At 41.4% G+C, this 20,151-nt stretch overlaps 1 protein-coding gene across 3 annotated transcripts in view; it reads right to left on the bottom strand.

Annotated features, from left to right (window-relative positions):
- Window positions 1-20,151, bottom strand: part of DTNBP1 (dystrobrevin binding protein 1) — a 155,575-nt gene that overhangs the window by 117,978 nt on the left and 17,446 nt on the right. For 2 of the 3 annotated variants that reach the window (XM_033929593.1, XM_033929592.1), the window contains exon 3: window positions 9,349-9,409. The exons of the other annotated variant lie outside the window; for it this stretch is intronic. In XM_033929593.1, the coding sequence (XP_033785484.1) occupies window positions 9,349-9,409 (61 nt within the window). The remainder of the gene's footprint in view (window positions 1-9,348; window positions 9,410-20,151) is intronic. 3 annotated transcript variants of the gene reach the window in all.

Raw genomic sequence — 20,151 nt, 5'->3', positions numbered from 1 at the left:
AACTTCAGATACAATGTGCCAAGTGTGTTGAACTTAGGGGTGAAGGGGTGAATATGTGGAATGATTTTTAAGTTTCATGGCTCCACGTCATTCTCTTTTTGGTTGGGCTGAGAACTTTTCCGCACCCCCCTTAGCAGATATTCATCCTTTCTAAACCCACTCATCTCTTCTAGGAATTGGCAGCGTGGCAGATTTTAAAAACAGATGGGATGCCCAGGTCGGATCTCTAGGAGGGTAGAGTTAAGGGGATGAGTCATCAGAGCACGATATCTCAAAGGGTAGCTAGGAGGGAGGGTCAATGGAGTGGGCAGACTTGATGGGCCTTGGCCCTTTTCTGCCGTCACTTTTCTATGTTTTTCTATGTTTTCCTAGTAATATCTTTATATGGAATTGAGATGGATCTCACACAACAATGCTAAAACAGGAAGACCTGTGTATATACACTGTGCACCACTCTAGAAAACTTACAGTTTTGTTTGCCCTTTTTTGTTCAGCACAAGCTCCATCAGATGACATTACTACACCCATCACAATCAGGTTTCAGAAAAAACCACAGCACAGAGACACTACTTGTATCTCTAATGGATATAGCCCACCAACACCTCAGCAAAGGGAACAGGATACTACTTATCCAACTAGATCTTTCAGCAGCTTTCGACCTAGTGGATCACAACATACTACTCCAGATACTAGACGCCATAGGGATCACAGGTTTGGTACTCAACTGGTTCCAAGGCTTTCTAAAAACTAGAACTTATAAAGTAAAGACAAAAGACCACATATCTGACCCTTGGTCAAACCCCTGTGGAGTACCACAAGGATCTCCATTATCACCCATACTTTTCAACCTCTACGTATCCTCACTGGGCACCACTCTAGACTCCCTAAATATAGTCTCATTCAGCTATGCAGACGACATAACAATCCTTCTCCCCTTCAATACCCAAGACCCCAACTCATCAGGACGACTGAAAATAACTCTGGAAACGGTAGAAACATGGATGACCAACCACAAATTGAAACTGAACACGGATAAAACCAAATTCCTGCTGCTAGAAAAAGACAAAGAACCTACCTTAACTGATCTGACGACAAATGCAATCACATACCCAATACAGCCAGCACTCAAAATCCTGGGAGTAACAATAGACAGGAGATGCACAATGCAGACCCATACTAACAAAACCATCCAAAAAGCCTTCTACACCATGCGCAACCTGCGAAAAATAAGAAAATTCTTTGACAAAATTCAATACAGGATCTTAGTCCAATCACTTGTACTAGGACTTGTAGACTACTGCAACAGCCTTTATCTACCCTGCCCCGCTTACATGACCAAACAATTACAGACAGTACAGAACACAGCACTCAGACTTATCTACTCGCTAGGAAAATACGATCACATCACTAATGCCTATCTCGACTCACACTGGCTACCGATACAAGCAAGAACTCAATTCAAACTATACTGTTTATTATTCAAAGCACTAAACGGAACAGCACCTCTCTACCTAAACAGCCGCCTAACCCGAAACCTCTCAACTAGAGTAAGGAGAACCCAGACTCCATTCACCTACCCCTCACTCAAAGGCACAAAACGCAAAAAGCTATATGACAACCTACTTGCTACACAGGCCGCGAAAACTGACCCCACCATATCCAAGCTGCTGACCACAACTACGGACTACAAAGCGTTTCGAAAAGATATAAAAACCATACTATTCAAAAAACACATCCCAATATTATAATCTACCATCATCTTCTCTCCCTTCATAACCTACTGCAACTCACAACCAACTGCAACTTCGTCCCCATAGGCAACATCTAATCTAGCTGCATCGGGCGTAAAGCCAATTCATATCTAGAAACACAGTCTCCCCTAATACCGAAAAAATCAGATATAGCAACCTAGGAACAGACGATTTTTTGGTAACATAAGATTATGCGTTGTAATATTATGTAAAGTAACATAAGGTTATGCGTTGTAATATAACATAAGGTTATACTTTGTAATATCATGTAATGTAAGTTATGCAATGTACTGGAATAATAAGGTAAAATAACATAAAATAACTCTACGTAAAGTCTTGTAAAGTTATGTAAGATAAATTATGTAAGATAAATTATGTAAACTTAATGCAAGTTATGCAAGCACGGTAAGGATAATGTAAAGTAACACAAAGTAACTCCACGTAAAGTTATGTAAAGTTATGTACGTAAAGTTATGTAAAGTTATGTACGAAAAGTTAAGTAAAGTTAGGTTTGCAAAGTTTGTAAAGTTATACAAATAATTGTATTGTCATCGCCTGGAAATGTCCAGCCATCTTCTAATGTAATCCGCTTAGAACCGCAAGGCACAAGCGGAATAGAAATCACTAATGTAATGTAATGTAATGTAATTATATCATACATACTCTATCTGCCTTGCCCTGCAACAATGATAAAACAACTACAGACAATTCAAAACACTGCACTCAGATTAATCTACTCACTAAGAAAATTTGACCACGTCACCGCGGCCTACCTGGACTCACACTGGTTACCAATACAAGCATGAATTCAATTCAAACTATACTGTCTATTATTCAAAGCAATAAATGGCACAGCCCCCAATTACCTAAACAACCGCCTGTACCAAAACACCACCACTAGGCAAAGAAGAACTAAGACCCCTTTTACCTACCCCCCACTCAAAGGCACCCAGCGCAAGAAGATATTTGACAGTCTGCTGGCGACGCATGCAGCGAAACTGGACCACACTATCTCCAACCTGCTGATCACAACAAACGACTACAAATATTTTCGCAAAGAAATCAAAACCCACCTATTCAAAAAATTTATACAGATGGCTTAACCCCAACCGGACCCCCCTCAACGCAACTCCCCCCTCCTCCCCCCTTCACCAGTTCCCTTCTCTTTAGCATCAAGCATGTCAACTGCTTCTCTAACGGTATATATACTGGATCTGCACTATTTCCTATTTGTACAGCATCTTGTAGCTCTTGAAATATACAGCTCCATTATTCTTGTAACTTCTCCTGGAAATGACCAGAATTCTCTCTGTAATTATCCTGGATATGTCCAGTTGTCTCTTTTGTAATCCGCCCAGAACTGCAAGGTTGAGGCGGAATAGAAATCAGTAATGTAATGTAATGTAATACATGTTAAGACAAATGTTCTCCAAGGGCAGAAGGATATTAGTTCCAAATAAGCAACTTTGCTTTCAGTATTATTTAGGTTTTAGGATTTTTATTCTTATTTATTTTTGTAAATTTAGCTTTCATTGCTGTAATTGATTCACACTTGAACTTAAACAAAACAATGTTTGGCCACACATAAAACATGCAACTTAACTTCATTTTTTAAGTGTACCCCACAAATAGGTATGAAGAGTGAGTTACTGGTGTTTTTATCAAAGCAGGTGTCCAACATATCAAAGTATCAAATGTTCATCTGGAAAAGATCAGTATAAATGAAGAAAATGTTTTACGAGTACTACAACAGTTAATTTCTTAAGCATCAAGACTGTTACTATCTTTCATTATATTAATTACCTAGTAAGATTACACAATACACCAATCTCTTGCTTCATGTCAGCTAATAACATTTGAACCAGTTTAATGAACTGCCAATATATTTGAAAGAACATAAGTTATTTTGCTCCCATAAATGTCCATGTAAGACTCAAATCACAATTTCATCTAAATTGCCTGGTAATGACTCTTACCCTCATCTCCCTTCAGTAAAATTGCTCTATCTTTTTAGTTCTAATGAACTACATATTTCTTTCAAGTTTCTTCATTAACAAAAGGCAAGCCACATTAGCTTCTGACAGATCTGCCATGACAATCACTATAAATTAATGCAAATTACAACTCTGCTTTATCACATAATCAAATGTGGCAACTGGAAAAATATGGCTACCACAGTTAGTTAAAAACAGTATACCATTTTTTCTGGTAAATAACTAAGGGCTGAATATTCAGTCCATAGTGAATTTTAAGGCACTGACTATCATGAGGAGGAAGGGAGGGGGGGAAGGAAATGGTATTAGAATTGGTCCAAGGATTTTATGAATAATTTCTTGAAGGTTTGATATATTTATTTTTTAATTGGGAGGGTAGGGGAAATTTCGCTGTGTAGCAATATTTGTAAGTTTTGTTGCGCTTATTATATAATGTACATATGTGAATCATTATTGCACATTTGTAGTTTGAAAATCAAAAAAGAATTTGGAGGAAAAAAAAAGGCACTGACTACCGTGGGCAGAATTTGATCCAGTTAGTCAATACCAGTCCTAATCTGGGCACCAGCACTGACCTTACAGCATCCAGGCAAGCCCAATATCATCCAGGCACTGACCAATATTTAGATGAGGCTAGGACTAAAAATCACCACTAACCAGATTCCTAGCTCTAACCGAACAGTGCCATGGCCACCTCCCCAGACTGTCAGTGACACTATCTGGTTATGTGCTGCTGAAAATGTAGGGATCACCAGGTCAGCAGGAGATAACCAGTAGAAGCCTTTCTAACCCCATTATATCCCAATGAATATCGGCCTCTTAATGGTTCACTGGCTCCCTATCCACCTTCACATACAGTTCAAACTCCTATTACTAACCTACAAGTGTGTTCATTCTGCTGCCCCTCAATATCTCTCCTCTCTTCTCTCTCCTTATACATCTCCCAGAGAACTCGGTTCCTCAGTTCAGTTGCTCTTAGCTGCCCACTCCCCACCCACTGTCCTAGCTAGCAGATTAACCATTCTCCCCTAACTGTATCCACAGCATCCTGTTTGCCTGTCTTGTCTGTTTAGATTGTAAACTTCTTCGAGCAGGGATGTCTCTTTCGTGAATCTACAGCGCTGCGCACGTCTGGTAGCATTATAGAAATAATAGTAGTACTAGTAGCAATGGTTAGCTGGAACAAATATATAGGTAGTACATTTTTTTTATTTTCATGGGCTCGCACTGTGGGGAAGGCAAGGAGAATTGGGGAAGGAGCAGGGCGGCAAGTCACGGCAGAGAGAAGGAGAGTCGGGGCAGAGAGAAGGAGATGCAGTCGGAAATGACTTGAGCGAATGGTCCCCAGCAGTCGCTTGTTTCTTGATTGGCCAGCCCAGTCGGTGTTCCAGTTTTTTGTTAGTGAATCACTGCCTGCTTACTTTACATGCCATTTCCCCTCATTTGCATGTGCAGATCGGATCCGAGGATAATCGGCCACGAGATTAGTGAATCGGGTTGGAGGAAAATCAGGTCGCGTTTCACACGCTCGATTACGGAATCCTACTATGCAGACTTTCTGAGATCGGGATCAGGAATACAGCACTATCCTGGTTCATATCCTTCGTGGACCAAAGACAAATACGATGTGTCCTCATATGCGTCTTGGCGAACTTGGTACTCTCAAAGTTGAGAACCATGAACTACGGAGTACCCCAAGGCACAGTACTATCCCCACTATTATTCAATATCTACCGGCCCTTGAAATTGTGAAGAGGTACAAAATCTATATCCACTCCTTCGCAGATGATATACAACTATACATCTCACTGGGCAAAGCCCGGGTCACTCAACTTGAGACTCTGCAATCTTGCCTTGCAGAGATAAAAGCATGGATGACAGCCAATTTCAACTGAACCTATCTAAGACTGAGCTATTATGGATTTGCCAAGAGTCTTGCCTTGCCTTATACCCCTACATCTCCTGAGACAGCACCATTTTGGAACCCAAAGACCAAGTGGCCAGCTTGTGCATCACACTGGATGCTGGCCTGACTCTATCAGCCCATATCTCCAAGGTAATATCCACCTCCTTTTACTACCTATGACAACTAAAACCCAACCACTGTTACTTTTCCAAAGTAGACTTCACCCAGCTGTTATATACCTTTGTAATGTCCTGCCTGGACTATTGCAATGGTCTCCACACAGGTCTGCCGGCAAAGGAGCAACACCGACTACAGAGAGTCCAGAATGCAGCAGTGAGACTCCTACAGAACCTTGGCCCTTTTGACCATATCTTCCTCGCTCTGAACCAGGCCCATTGGCTTCCAATACACTAACGCTCCATCTTCAAACAACTAATGTTAGCCTTTAAACGCTTCCAAGGCATGACCCCCAACCACGTAGCAAAGAAGCTCCCAATCTACCAACCTCAATGGCCCCTCCGATTGCAACTTGAACTCAGGCTGTCTAACTCTCAAGCAAACTGCCTCCACCTGGAAACAGCCCGGAAGCAATCATACTCCTACAGCATGCCTAAACTATGGAACCAACTCTCTCCTGCTATCAGGGAAATTAACAACCTACAGCCCTTCTGGAAGGTAGTAAAGACACTACTGTTCACGAACCAACTCGCTCCTGGTCTCAAACTTTAACCAGCCGGGAACTGGCACACTGTAACTTGGGGCACCAGAATCTGTCAGCCAATACTGTGCTCTTTTCTATTACGGCCATGCATTCTGAGACTCTATATAGTTTGTATTCTCTTAGTTTAACTAAAGCATAGGTGTTCTCAACCCCCCATAGAATGTGTGTCATTTTTTTAATTCTTTATTCATTTTTGCATGTTACAACAAGTGTAGCAGTTAAACTCATATGAACTTAAAGATACACACTTGATTAACTCTCATATATGCATTAAGTATAACATTTCATTACAAATTAACCTGCGGAGACAGACGCCCGACGTCACGCGGGTCCTTTCTCCGTGGCTGAAAGGGACGCCGCGACTGCAGGAGACCGGGGAGACATGGGTATCTTGGTGTAATTACCTGTTGGACTTAATATCTGCTCAGGACTGCAGCGCTTTTACTAACAACTAAAGCTGGAAACCGGGTAGCTGAATCCCTGCAGGCACCTGCAGAGACAGACGCCCGCGTCACGCGGGTCCTTTCTCCGTGGCTGAAAGGGACGCCGCGACTGCGGCGCGCAGCCACAGGGCGCGGCCAAAGGGGCGTGCCCTAAGGGGCACGCTTTGCCCCTTGGGAGCCCCTTGGAGACACTGGGAGAAACGTATGTATTTTTAATTACAATATGGGAAAAAGAAAAGGGAAAGCAAAAGTGTCTACGCCTATTTTGTCAGGTCCCATAGATAGACATTTAGTTCCATCCAGTGTTCTCAGCCATAGCCAAGGAGCGAGTTCACTCTCAGGAGCATCTCTTAGTCCTCCAGGTAGAACTCCACCACCTCCACCAGGTATTCCTGGTGATTCGGAGCCAAATCCGGGCTCCATTTTTCAACTAGAGGGAGTCTCTGAGCAACAGACATCACCCTTATTGTTTTATGGGGTGATGCCGAAAGCCTTATCTTTTCAAGATGAGGCTTTGGCTCCTATAGATCCCAAGGCTGAACCTCAGGAAGTTACTTTGAAAGATTTATGGTTAATTAATACTCGAATGGAGGGGTTATTAAAATCTGTGGTGACACAGAATGTAAAATTTTCACAGGAAGTGATTGATAAGTTTGTGAATGTTGATTCAAACTTAAAGATTATAGAAAAATCAATTAGGTCAACAGAGTCCCAAATGCTTACCTAACAAGCAGTCTCCTCAACAGCTGTTAAGGATTTTCATATCACTCATTTGAAATTTGAAAAAATGGAGAACTTGCAGAGAGCAAAAAATCTACGTCTAGTCAATTTTCCCAAAACTCATTTGATATCTCCTGAAATATTGGTTAAGAAATATTTTAAGGAAGTTTTGGGAATGGCTGACATAGAAAATTTGCCTCTAACAAATCTATATTATATTCCTCAGAAGAAAAAAGTTTCCATAGAACCGGGTATAGATCAGTTGGAACAGATTGATTTTGATTTAACTGGTTTCTTAGAGGACTCACAGGATATAATCCAAACTAGATCTACACTCCTAATAACATGTACGAGAGAAATAGATAAATCCTTAATAATGAAAGCTTATTTTCAAAATAAACAAACTAAATTTTGTGGAGACAATGTATTAATATTTCCAGATGTGGCCCAAGCAACACAATTAAGAAGAAAATCTTTTTTGGTTTTGAAATCTAGGGTATTAGCTTTGGGAGCCACATTCTATTTAAAGTTTCCCTGTAAATGTTTGATTAAATTTCAGGAAAATGATTATGTTTATTGGAACTCAATGCAGTTAGAACAATTTTTACAACGTCATGAAACGAGTTCATCTTCTTCTCTCACCACATAATTAATATCTGGAGTTTTATTTGTATTTACACACCAGAATGTTTGATCTTTATTAATCATGATTATGTTTAAATATATCTGTTTTATTTGCCTGTTTTGTTCTCTCTCAATTATGTGGACTAGAGGAAATTATATAGAGAACCCTTAGGAGGTTATATTATTTGTCTTTATGTTTCTGTAAAATTCCTTTTTCTTATTATTTGTATAAATGATAATGTATAAAAATTTGATAAATAAAAAAAAAAATTAATATTCTGTAATATTTTAAATATTATATAAGAAATCTAATATATAAATTATTCTTATTGAATAGAATAACCTCCCCTCCCTCCCTACTCAATAATACATATAAGTATCATTACTATGAAACTATTCAAATAATCATGTATTATGAAATAACAACAAATAAAGCCCACCCATTTCCCCCCTAATCAAATATCTTATCATGAGAAAAGTTAATCATTCATTACAAAAATCTGTTAATGGTCCCCAGATTTTCTGAAATTTACTAAAATAACCTTTTTGCGTTGCTATTGTGAGTTCCATTTTGTATATATGACATACAGAATTCCACCAGAAATTGTAATTTAACCTGTCATACTTTTTCCAATTGTATGTTATTTGCTGTATTGCTACTCCAGTCAAAATAAATAAAAGTTTGTTGTTATTTGACGAGATTTGACTCCTTGCTCTCATAGTTGTTCCAAATAAAATAGTATCATATGTCAAGGCTACCGGATTTTTTTTATTAAAATCATTTTGTCTTTTTTTTTTTTTTTTTTTTTAAATCATCTCAATTTTCTGTAATACGTGTGCTCTGTTCCTGTAGCACTTTATTATCCTGTAGTATATAGATTCACTATAGCATGTGTGTTCTTAGTTTCCCCATAGCATGTATGTTATCTAAAACCATCTCAATTTTCTGTAGTTCATTATTGATCCTGAAAACGACTGTATACGTATCCTTGTAACCCGTTCTGGGCTCCTGGGGAGGATGGGCTATAAAACTAACTAACTAAATAAACAACATCCTGTAAAAAGGATTTGGAGAGAAGGTTACATAGTAGCACACAAATTTAAATCTACCCATAGATGACAATAGACCATTCTATAAGTCACGGAAGGCAGAAGGGCCACCGTAAATTTTATAAGCTGATTATTTTACCTCTCCAGCTTTAGCACATTCCTTAGTTCCTTTGTGAAGGGCTGCCCAAGTATCTTCATACCTAGAAAGAAAGGCACAAAGATAGCAACTGATTATTCATAAGTCCCTAAAGCATCATTTCAAGCATGTCTATAGTAATTATTTATACTAATTCATTACTACTACTAACTCCAGCTCTAAAAATCATATCTAATAAGAACATAAGAAGTTGCCTCCGCTGAGGCAGACCAGAGGTCCATCTCGCCCAGCGGTCCACTCCCGCAGCGGCCCATCAGGCCCATTTGCCTGAGCAGTGGTCCCTGACTATTTCTATAATCTACCTCTACTCCTATCCCTATAACCCACGTCTACTCTTATCTGTACCCCTCAATCCCTTTGTCCTCTAGGAACCTATCCAAACCTTCTTTGAAGCCCTGTAATGTGCTCCTGCCTATCACAGCCTCCGGGAGCGCGTTCCATGTATCCACCACCCTCTGGGTGAAAAAGAACTTCCTAGCGTTTGTTCTAAACCTGTCCCCTTTCAATTTCTCCGAGTGCCCCCTTGTACTTGTGGTTCCCCATAATTTGAAAAATCTGTCCCTGTCTACTTTTTCTATGCCCTTCAGGATCTTGAAGGTTTCTATCATGTCTCCTCTAAGTCTTCGCTTCTCCAGGGAGAACAGCCCCAGTTTTTTCAGTCTGTCAGTATATGAGAGGTTTTCCATACCCTTTATCAGCTTAGTTGCTCTTCTCTGGACTCCCTCAAGTACCGCCATGTCCTTCTTGAGGTACGGTGACCAGTACTGGACACAGTACTCCAGATGCGGGTGCACCATTGCGCGATACAGTGGCAGGATGACTTCCTTCGTCCTGGTCGTGATACCCTTTTTGATGATACCCAACATTTTGTTTGCTTTACTTGAGGCTGTGGCACATTGTGCCGACGCCTTCAATGTTGTGTCTACCATTACTCCCAGGTCTCTTTCAAGGTTACTTACCCCTAGCAGTGATCCCCCCATTTTGTAAGTGTACATCGGGTTCTTTTTCCCTACATGCATGACCTTGCATTTCCCTATGTTGAAGCTCATTTGCCACTTTTTGGCCCACTCTTCTAATGATGGAAACGGACTTAATTTAATAGGGGCAGAGTTCTAAATACATAGACACACAATCATAGTAACATAGTACATGACGGCAGATAAAGACCCGAATGGTCCAGCCAGTCTGCCCAACCTGATTCAATTTAATTTTTTTCTTCTTAGCTATTTCAATGTGATGCATCATCCTCTATAACCCACTCAGCACATATGCTCTCCACGGAAGTGAATCCACTCACATACTGTCCCCTCTAATACGTGCTGGACTGTGTGCCCAAAAATGTTCTTTGGTGTAACTTTTTGATAAGCCAAGTTCAAATTTGTACACTACAAGCCAATGCATCTTGGCAGGATAAGGTGAGCCAGTTGGTATTGTGTGTTTGGATTTTCAAAAGGCATTTGGCAAAGTACCTAATGAAAGACTTCTGAGGAAATTAGAAAGTCATGGGATAGGAGGAAAAGTCCTATTATGGATTAAGAACTGGTTGAAAGACAGAAACCAGAGTAGGTTTAATGGTCAATATTCTCCATGAAGAAGGGTAAATAGTGGGGATCCACAGGGGTCTGTGCTGGGACCGCTGCTTATTAACATATTTATCAATGATCTAGAGATGGGAATAACTAGTGAGATGACACAAAATTGTTTAAAGTTGTTAAATCACAAGAGGATTGTGAAAAATTGCAAGAGAACTTTGTAAGACTGGGAATCAAAAAGGCAGATGACGTTTAATGTGAGCAAGTGCAAAATGATGCATGTGGGAAAGAGAAACCCGAACTATAGCTACGTGATGCAGGGTTCCTCATCAGGAGTCACTGTCCAGGAAAAGAGCTAAGTGTCATTGTTGAGGATACGTTGATACTCTCAGCTCAATGTGTAGTTGCGGCTAAGAAAGCAAAGAGAATGGTAGGAATGATCAGGAAGGGAATGAAAAACAAAGGTGGAAATGTTAATGTCCTTGTATCGTTCTATGGTACAGCTGCACCTCGAATACTGTTTGCAATCCTGGTCGCCATATCTCAAAAAAGATATAGTAGGTTCAGTGAAGGGCAATGAAAGTGACAGAAGGAAAGGCTAAAGCGGCTAGGGCTCTTCAGCTTGGAGAAGAGATGGTTCAGGGGTGATATGATTGAGGCCTATAAAATACTGAGTGGAGAGGAAAGGGTAGATGTGAAGTGTGTGTGTGTGGGGGGGGGTGGAGGAGGCCCTAGTATTGAGAATGGCTATTTTTCTTCAGCTCCTTCAGTTATTAAGCATCAGTGTTTCAGAAGCTGAAAGGCTGGTGCTACGAGTATAATGTACAACCTGTGACATACCAGTGATCAACATAAGCATAGGTTTCCAAGTTTATTTTTGCTTCTGATGTATTACACCTGTACCAGCCAATTGTAATGAGTTTTGTACTTACTACAGGTTAACAGCACAAGTTGATGCAGGAGGCATGCCCTGTATCGGAGATGGATATACCACATATGGCAATCAGTCAACACACAGCCATGCTGTTACACACCTGGACCAATTAGCACAGAAGGACCAAGTAATTGGCCCACTCACGTAATGCAGTGGCAGAACAGTACAACTATAGGTAGTGCTAATGCTATCTATTCCTGCTGCTCCCCCATCAGCGCTCTCTCTCAACCCCTGATGTCGGAACCCAAACCCCAACTCATCCCCCCCACTAACAAAAAATCCAGACCCTCCACACACAAGAACGTCCCCCCCCCCCCCCGCCCGAGCCACAACCCTGCCTGTAGCCACAGTCACACTACCCTCCTATAGCCCTACTCTCCCTCAGCCTCCAATCTCACCCTGGAATATAACTGGGGGTCAGCATTGGTGATGCAGTGGGACAATGGCAGCAATTGCCCCTCTCTGCTGTCCCCTGGATCAATGAAAGAATCTAGAATGGTGCCAAATGACCCCCTAGCAGTAGTCTTATGATACTATTGCAAGGGGTCATCCTTAAAGACCCCTAAGTAGTAATGCAACATATCAGTGTTTGCTTGCGTGGGGGTTGCGGTTATCGTGTTGAATGGGGGTGGGGAGGGAGATGTGTGCAGTAAAGGGTTCTAACTTAATCAGGATAGAGGAGTACATGAGACCAGATATGCACCACCCTACCCTGCCTTACTTTATAGTAGCTGCACTTAGAGGTAGTATTAAGTTCAGGTATGCTATCATCAGTCATGACAGGTAGCACATGGGCTAGCTGTCACTGCCAGCTACTTTTCCACCTGCCCATGTCACACCCCTCTCTCCTGCCCAGTCCCATGTTAGGCAATTGAAGTGGATTTCTAAAAACAGCAACACAAAGTAAAAACATGGAACACAGTGGTTCGTAGTCTAAAGCGCGTGAGGACAAAGACGCGCCGACAACCGAGAGTGGACAACTGAGCGCAGGACTTCATCGCGCCGAAGAAAAACCTTATTTTAAATGGCTCCAACGGGGGGTGTTGGTGGGGAACCCCTCACTTTACTTAATAGCGATCGCGCTGGCGTGGTGGAGGGTTTGGGGGGTTGTAACCCCCCTCATTACATAGTAACATAGTAACTATGTAACTATGTTACTATGTTACTATGTAATGAGGGGGGTTACAACCCCCCAAACCCCCCACAACGCCAGCGCGACCCCCTCATTATACTGGAAACTCAACTTTTTGTTTTTTTAGGGAAAAAGTTAAGTTTTCAGTATAATGTGGAGGGTTACACCCCCCACACACCCCCAACATGGCAGCGTGATGCAGCGCGATCCCTATTAAGTAGAGTGGGAGGGTTCCCCCTACACACACCCCGTCAGAGCCCTTTAAAATACAGGTTTTCTTCTGCGCGATTAAGCCCTGCGCTCAGTTGTCGGCGCGCCTTTGTCCTCGCGCGCTTCTGACCCGTCACCGAACACAGCAGTGCAGGCCCACCACGCTACTGTCTACTGTGCTGTGAAACCCGAGTTAGCTGCTTAACACATCTTAATAAAAAGGTCTCAGTAGAGTGGAAAAGGTAAAAGGAGATCCCAGAATTAAAATATAGAAGCCTATGTAAACCGCTCTGAATTTACTCCCCAGGCACTAGTAGCGGTATAGAAGCTTTCAGTAAACAATATCTGGTTATCACAAGCCTAAGAAGAAACTACACAGTTTGAGGTCATTTTATATTTTTATTTATTTATTAAAGATATATATCCCGCCTATCCCTAGGTGGGTTACAAAATAAAACATACATCAATTATTAACACATGGGCATAATCCAATTATGTCACAGACATCAACATTCACATCTACATTCTTCTTTTCCATATAAAACACAATCTAAAAAAAATGAAAACTTTCACAAATAGCTACACTGCTAAAAAAGTGTGTTCTATAATCTTGTAGCATTTCTTCTTTGACTAAATAATTTAACTTTGGTTATATACTGAGGCATGGATATCAATCTACATGTTTTTTTTGTTGTCACTGTCATGGATAATGTCATTCGTGCCTATGGATGGATGTAGATTTTAAAATACTAATAAAGATGATTGAACTAAAAAAAAAAAAAAGCCTGAAAACACAGATGAGTCTGAAGTAGTCAATGAAATTGTTCAATGTTCTTATTCAGCCATATATTACCGGGCAACTTATTATTTATTCAGTTTTCTATACCGTTCTCCCAAGGGAGCTCAGAACGGTTTACATGAATTTATTCAGATACTCAAGCAGTTTTCCCTCTCTATCCCGGTAGGCTCACAATCTATCTATCGTACCTGGGGCAATGGGGGAATTAAGTGACTTGCCCAGGGTCACAAGGAGCAGCGTGGGTTTGAACCCACAACCTCAGGGTGCCGAGGCTGTAGCTTTAACCACTGCGCCACATACACCTACTTCCGCCACTGGAAATGCAGAGTGGCTCATTACAGCATAATGTACAGTATCCACAACCAATTACACAGTTGTATCAGATCTTAAGCTTCTATTAGGTTTATGTACAGACAATACCCGTTGCAAATACCATGGTACCTGACCATATACGGCCTCTTTTACAAAGCTGCACGGAACAGTCCCGAAGCCCTTTAAATCTCTATGGGCTTCGGGGCCGCTAGTGTGGCTTTGTAAAAGAGGCCGATAATCTTCGATGCATCATTATCAGCACTTTATATTGCACCCTCCACATAACTAGCAGCCAGTGTAATTGTTTTAAAACCGGAGCCATAGAAGTATATCGGTTAACCCCCGTCACAACCCTTACTACACCATTTTGACTTATGTAACTTCTGAACAAAGCAATGGCTTTTTGCAATAACTCCACGGACTCTTTGCTCCAGCGACATTTTATTTGAATCAGGCACAAGTTTATTTTTTGTTGCGGTTTCATTTGATACCTTTCAAATTAGGGACCCCTGATGAAGGCGTGTTAATCGAAACACGGACCGTGTCGGGTCCCCTGGTTTGGAAAAGGTGGTGACTTTAACCGCAGCCCTAATTGTTTTAATAAACTAAGCCTGCATCTTGTACCCCTGTCTGCAGTTGTTCTTTGTTTTGCTTTCATTGTTATTTACTGCAGACCAGTTGGATTTTGCTTTTGTTTGCACATGTAACTTCTTACAATTTCTAAATATAATGTTTTGCAGAATACTAGAATCTGCAAACATTCCAGAAATCACACTGCGGCAACAAAGGCTTCAATCTCTTCAACAAATTCAACTTAAAAGATGCAGACTGAACTACTTGTGCTCCCACTGAAAGATGATAATCTAATACCACTCCCAGCAAGCATAATTCATTTTTAACGCAAATTACATAATCCGCCAACTGCACATTAGTTGGTCAATTCGCTTCATCATTTTCCCCTGTAATCTCTGTTTTACCAACATTCAATAAAAGCTTATTTTCATTCATCCATTGTTCAATTGCACTCATACACCTCTTTAACCGCTCTACAAATTGTTGTCCCCAATTCAAAATAGGAAAATAGAATTGCACATCGTCGGTATAAAGTCGATAATGAATAGCCAACTGTTCAAACACCTTTACAATAAAAAGAAGAGTTGAAAGGGCCAATCCCTGCAGCACCCCATGCACAACATCCAAAACAGTGACAACTGTAGTGCAAAGGGCTAGATTCACTAAGGACACCGATCGTATCCTGACCGCTTTGCGACCCCGATCCGATTCACTAACCTTACTTCCGAGCGTATCCACACTCGATCCGATCATGCAAATGAGGGGAAATGACATGCAAAGTAGGAAGGGCCTTGATTCACTAAAAAAAATTCAGGCACACCAACTTGGCTGGCCAATCCAAAACCAAGCAACTGCTGAGGATCAGTCATTCACGTCCCTGCTGACTCTGCAAGCAATTTCAGCAGTTCCCAAAGACCAAAACCTCCGAGCTCTTAAAGTACGTCTCCATGCACAATAAAAAGCCTTTTTACCAGCTACCCCAAGGACATCTCTGCACTGCAGCTCCCACAGGAGAACCAGGGAATCCTTTATTCCTCCTATCATTCTGCTACCGCTGTTCATCCCTGTGCCAGCTCCGCACACTACACCCATCAATTACAGCCATCGGGAGGCTTTTCCTTGATAGCTAAGCTTCCCTGGGACCCGTTTCTCTGCCATTTCTTTGATACTTCTCCTGCTCTGCCGCCCTTCCCCACAGTGCGAGCCAGTGGTTTTAACCCACGGGTTTAAAGCGGGGCTGCACTGCAGCATGTTCTGTTCCAGAACACACTGCAGTGCAGCCTGCGGGTTAAAACCATGGGCTTGTGAAAAAAGTAAAGTTTCCAGCTCTGAAAAGTGCAGGAAGAAAAATGCAACCTTGGCTTTGCCAGCTCCGATCCTGTCTTTTTCCGAAGTGTGGGGCAATCAGCCAATGAGCAGTCCTACGGAAGACCAGCGAATGCACAGACCATCTTTAGGCAAAGAAGATGGTCTGTGCATGCGTCAGGATCGCTCTTCAGCGATTAGTGTGGTTGGTTTGGGGAGTGCCTCCGATCAGCCTAATTTGCATGCTGACGCATTGTGAATCGGGCACCCAGCCACATCACGGATCTGATCACCTACAGATCGGATCAGATCCGTGTGGTTAGTGAATCTAGGCTAAAGTAACTTATGGATTAAATGTTTCTGGTTAATTAAAATTAGAAAAATTAAATAGGTAAGACAGATGCACACACACATTAGTGGGCCAGAGAGACAGCAGCAGGAGGAAATATGAGGGAAAGGATACTTAGACAATTCCCACAGATTACAGATGTCAAAGCTTAAGACTCTTACGGCCAAAAATTACCAAATCATAGCTGACAATTCTATATTGATACAATGCACTTCAAGGAAAATTAAACTAGATTTTCAATTTAGCTTATAGGGTTAAATTACTGTGACATGTTATTTATTTAGACTGCCATGAGATTTCAAAAGAATACTATACCTTCTGAAAACCTGTCATCACCAATTCATTGCACCCCAAATAGTTATTTTGTTGAAATCCACTAAATCAACCTTAACAGGGAAAGCACTCTGAGTAGCAATTTATAAATCTCTGCTCATTTAATCAATTCTTCCCAGTTATTACTTTGGCCCATATGGCTTGTCTATCTTCATAAACCATAATGAAAATCAGTCTCAACCCATTCTAATCAATTAGAGAGGCTTTAGAAACACTTCATATAAAAATTTCTGAAACTGGCACCTCTATCATAAAACTGTAAAAAAATATATTAAGAGTGGTTCCTGTTCACAGCTTTGTGCATATATAACTTGTTAAATTCCTTTCTGTGAGAATTAAATGACAAAATCCACAGAGAAAAACAAACATTCTAGAAGGATTCTGCTGAAAGATTCCTGGATTTACTTGTAACATGGCATTTATACAGTAGCTAAACAAATTACTTGCAAGTCCTGTTCAGAAACATAAAACAACACAAAAAATCTATTTACCAATATGATTCTATAATCTATACCAATACAACCACATTTTACTTATTAGGACACAAAATTATTTACCTGTCCTCTAAGAGAACCAGGTTAGTAAGGATTCAAATTGCACGGCTACTCCTTGTGACTTCTAGCATGTCACAACCTCAGGTACAAAATTAGATTAAAAGTCCTCTGAGGACATGGAAATTATTGTTGTATTTGGATGTAATTATCTTAATCTACTACTGAAAGATATACACCAATTTACCCCCAAATTCGACATTTTGTAGGCAAGTTTCTCTTTTTTGTTAAGTTGAAATGGTATGATGGTCGTGTTAGCCTGAGGAAGAAAGGAGTTACCTTTGAAAGCTAATCATAAACTACATTAAGTTAGTCAAATAAAAAAGGTATTTTTTAATTTTATGTTTCTGGTTTTGTTTTATTTATACATATTACCTTTGTTAAACTAAACTAAACTAAGCCTTAGGTTTATATACCGCATCTTCTCCACGGAAGTGGAGCTCGACACGGTTTACAAAGTTTAAAAAATATGGGAAGAGGGAAGAGAAAGAGTTTACAAAGCATAAAAAGAGGGGATGTAATCAGGAGAAGAGATGTTATATGCTAGAGAAAAGCCAGGTTTTCAGTTGTTTTCGGAATAGTTGGAGGGAGCCCAGGTTCCGCAGCGGGACAGTGAGATCGTTCCAGAGGCCCGTGATTTTGGAGAGGAGGGATCTACCCAGTTTACCTGCGTGGAGGATGCAGTGTAGAGAGGGGAAGGATAGTTTATGTCTGTGGGCTGATCTGGTGGTAGTTGGTGTCAGGGCGAGGAAGGATAGAGGGATTAGGGGTGGAAGGATAAGAACATAAGAACATAAGAACTGCCATCTCCAGATCAGACCTTCGGTCCATCAAGTCCGGCGATCCGCACACGCGGAGGCCCTGCCAGGTGTACACCTGGCGTAATTTATAGTCCACCATATCTTTATATGCCTCTCTTAAGGAGATATGCATCTAGTTTGCTCTTGAAGCCTAGGACGGTCGATTCCGCAATAATCTCCTCTGGGAGGGCATTCCAGGCGTCAACCACTCTCTGAGTGAAGCAGAACCTCCTGACATTAGTCCTGAACCTGTCCCCCCTTAGCTTCATTACATGTCCTCTAGTCCGTGTCAAATTGGACAATGTAAATAATCTTCTCTGCTCTATTTTGTCGATTCCTTTCAGTATTTTGAAGGTCTCGATCATATCCCCACGCAGTCTCCTTTTCTCAAGGGAGAACAATCCTAGTGTTATAAGTCTATCCTCGTATTCCAGTTTTTCCATACCCTTCACCAGTTTTGTTGCTCGTCTCTGCACCCTCTCCAGCAGTTTTATATCCTTCTTTAGGTAGGGAGACCAATGTTGGACGCAGTATTCCAAGTGTGGTCTGACCATTGCCCTATAAAGCGGCATTATAACTTTCTCCGATCTACTCGAGATTCCTTTCTTTATCATGCCCAACATTCTATTTGCCTTCTTTGCCGCTGCCGCGCATTGTGCCGACGGCTTCAGGGTCCTATCTATCAGTACACCCAGGTCCTTTTCTTGTTCACTCTTCCCCAGAGTTGCACTTGACATTGTATACTCGTATTCCTTATTTTTATTGCCTAAATGCATTACCTTGCATTTCTCCACATTGAACTTCATCTGCCATTTCTCCGCCCATGTTTCTAACCGACACAAGTCGCTCTGGAGTTCCTCTCTATCCTCCTGCGATCTGATTGCCCGGCATAGTTTTGTATCGTCTGCAAACTTGATGATCTCACTGGATGTTCCTTCCTCCAGGTCATTGATATAAATATTAAAAAGGATCGGCCCAAGTACCGAGCCCTGGGGTACACCACTAGTCACTTTCTCCCAGTCAGAGAACTTCCCATTTATGCCCACTCTCTGCTTTCGGTTTTCCAGCCATTTGCCTATCCATCTTTGTATATCTCCCTCTATGCCATGGCTTTGTAGTTTCCTGAGAAGTCTTTCGTGTGGGACTTTGTCAAACGCTTTCTGGAAGTCCAAGTATATTATATCCACCGGCTTCCCACTATCAATTTGCTCGTTCACGGTCTCAAAAAATTGGAGTAATTCGTCAAACATGATTTCCCTTTCCTGAATCCATGTTGACTGGGTTTCATCAAGTCGTGTGCATCCAAGTGCCAGACTATGCTATCCTTGATCAGTGCTTCAACCATCTTGCCGGGGACAGACGTAAGACTCACAGGCCTATAGTTGCCCGGTTCCCCTCTCGATCCTTTTTTGAAAATTGGCGTGACGTTCGCTATCCTCCAGTCGTCCGGTATCTGTCCAGTTCTGATTGTCAGGTTTGCAAGTTTTTGCAATAACTCTCCGATTTCAACCTTCAATTCCTTTAAGACTCTTGGGTGAATTCCATCCGGTCCAGGGGATTTGTCACTTTTAAGTTTGTCGATCTGATAGTATATCTGGTCTACGTCCACTTCAACTGTGGTGAGGCTGTCTTCTATTTTTCCTGCAAACACTTTCTCCGCTTCAGGTATTGTTGAGGTGTCCTCCTTCGTAAAGACGGACGCAAAGAAGGAATTTAGTTTGTCTGCGATTTGTTTATCTTCCTTGATGTACCCTTTTCTTCCCTGGTCGTCCAGGGGTCCCACAGCCTCTTTTGCAGGTTTTTTCCCTTTCACGTATCTAAAGAAGGGCTTGAAGTTTTTGGCCTCCTGGGCTATTTTTTCCTCATATTCCTGTTTGGCATCCCTCACCGCCTTGTGACATTTCTTCTGATCATCTTTATGTTTGTTCCAGGCTTCGGTTGTCTTTATGCATTTC

Source organism: Geotrypetes seraphini, chromosome 2, assembly GCF_902459505.1.
Source record: "Geotrypetes seraphini chromosome 2, aGeoSer1.1, whole genome shotgun sequence".
NCBI lineage: Eukaryota > Metazoa > Chordata > Amphibia > Gymnophiona > Dermophiidae > Geotrypetes > Geotrypetes seraphini.
This window is presented reverse-complemented; position numbering and strand designations above follow the sequence as displayed.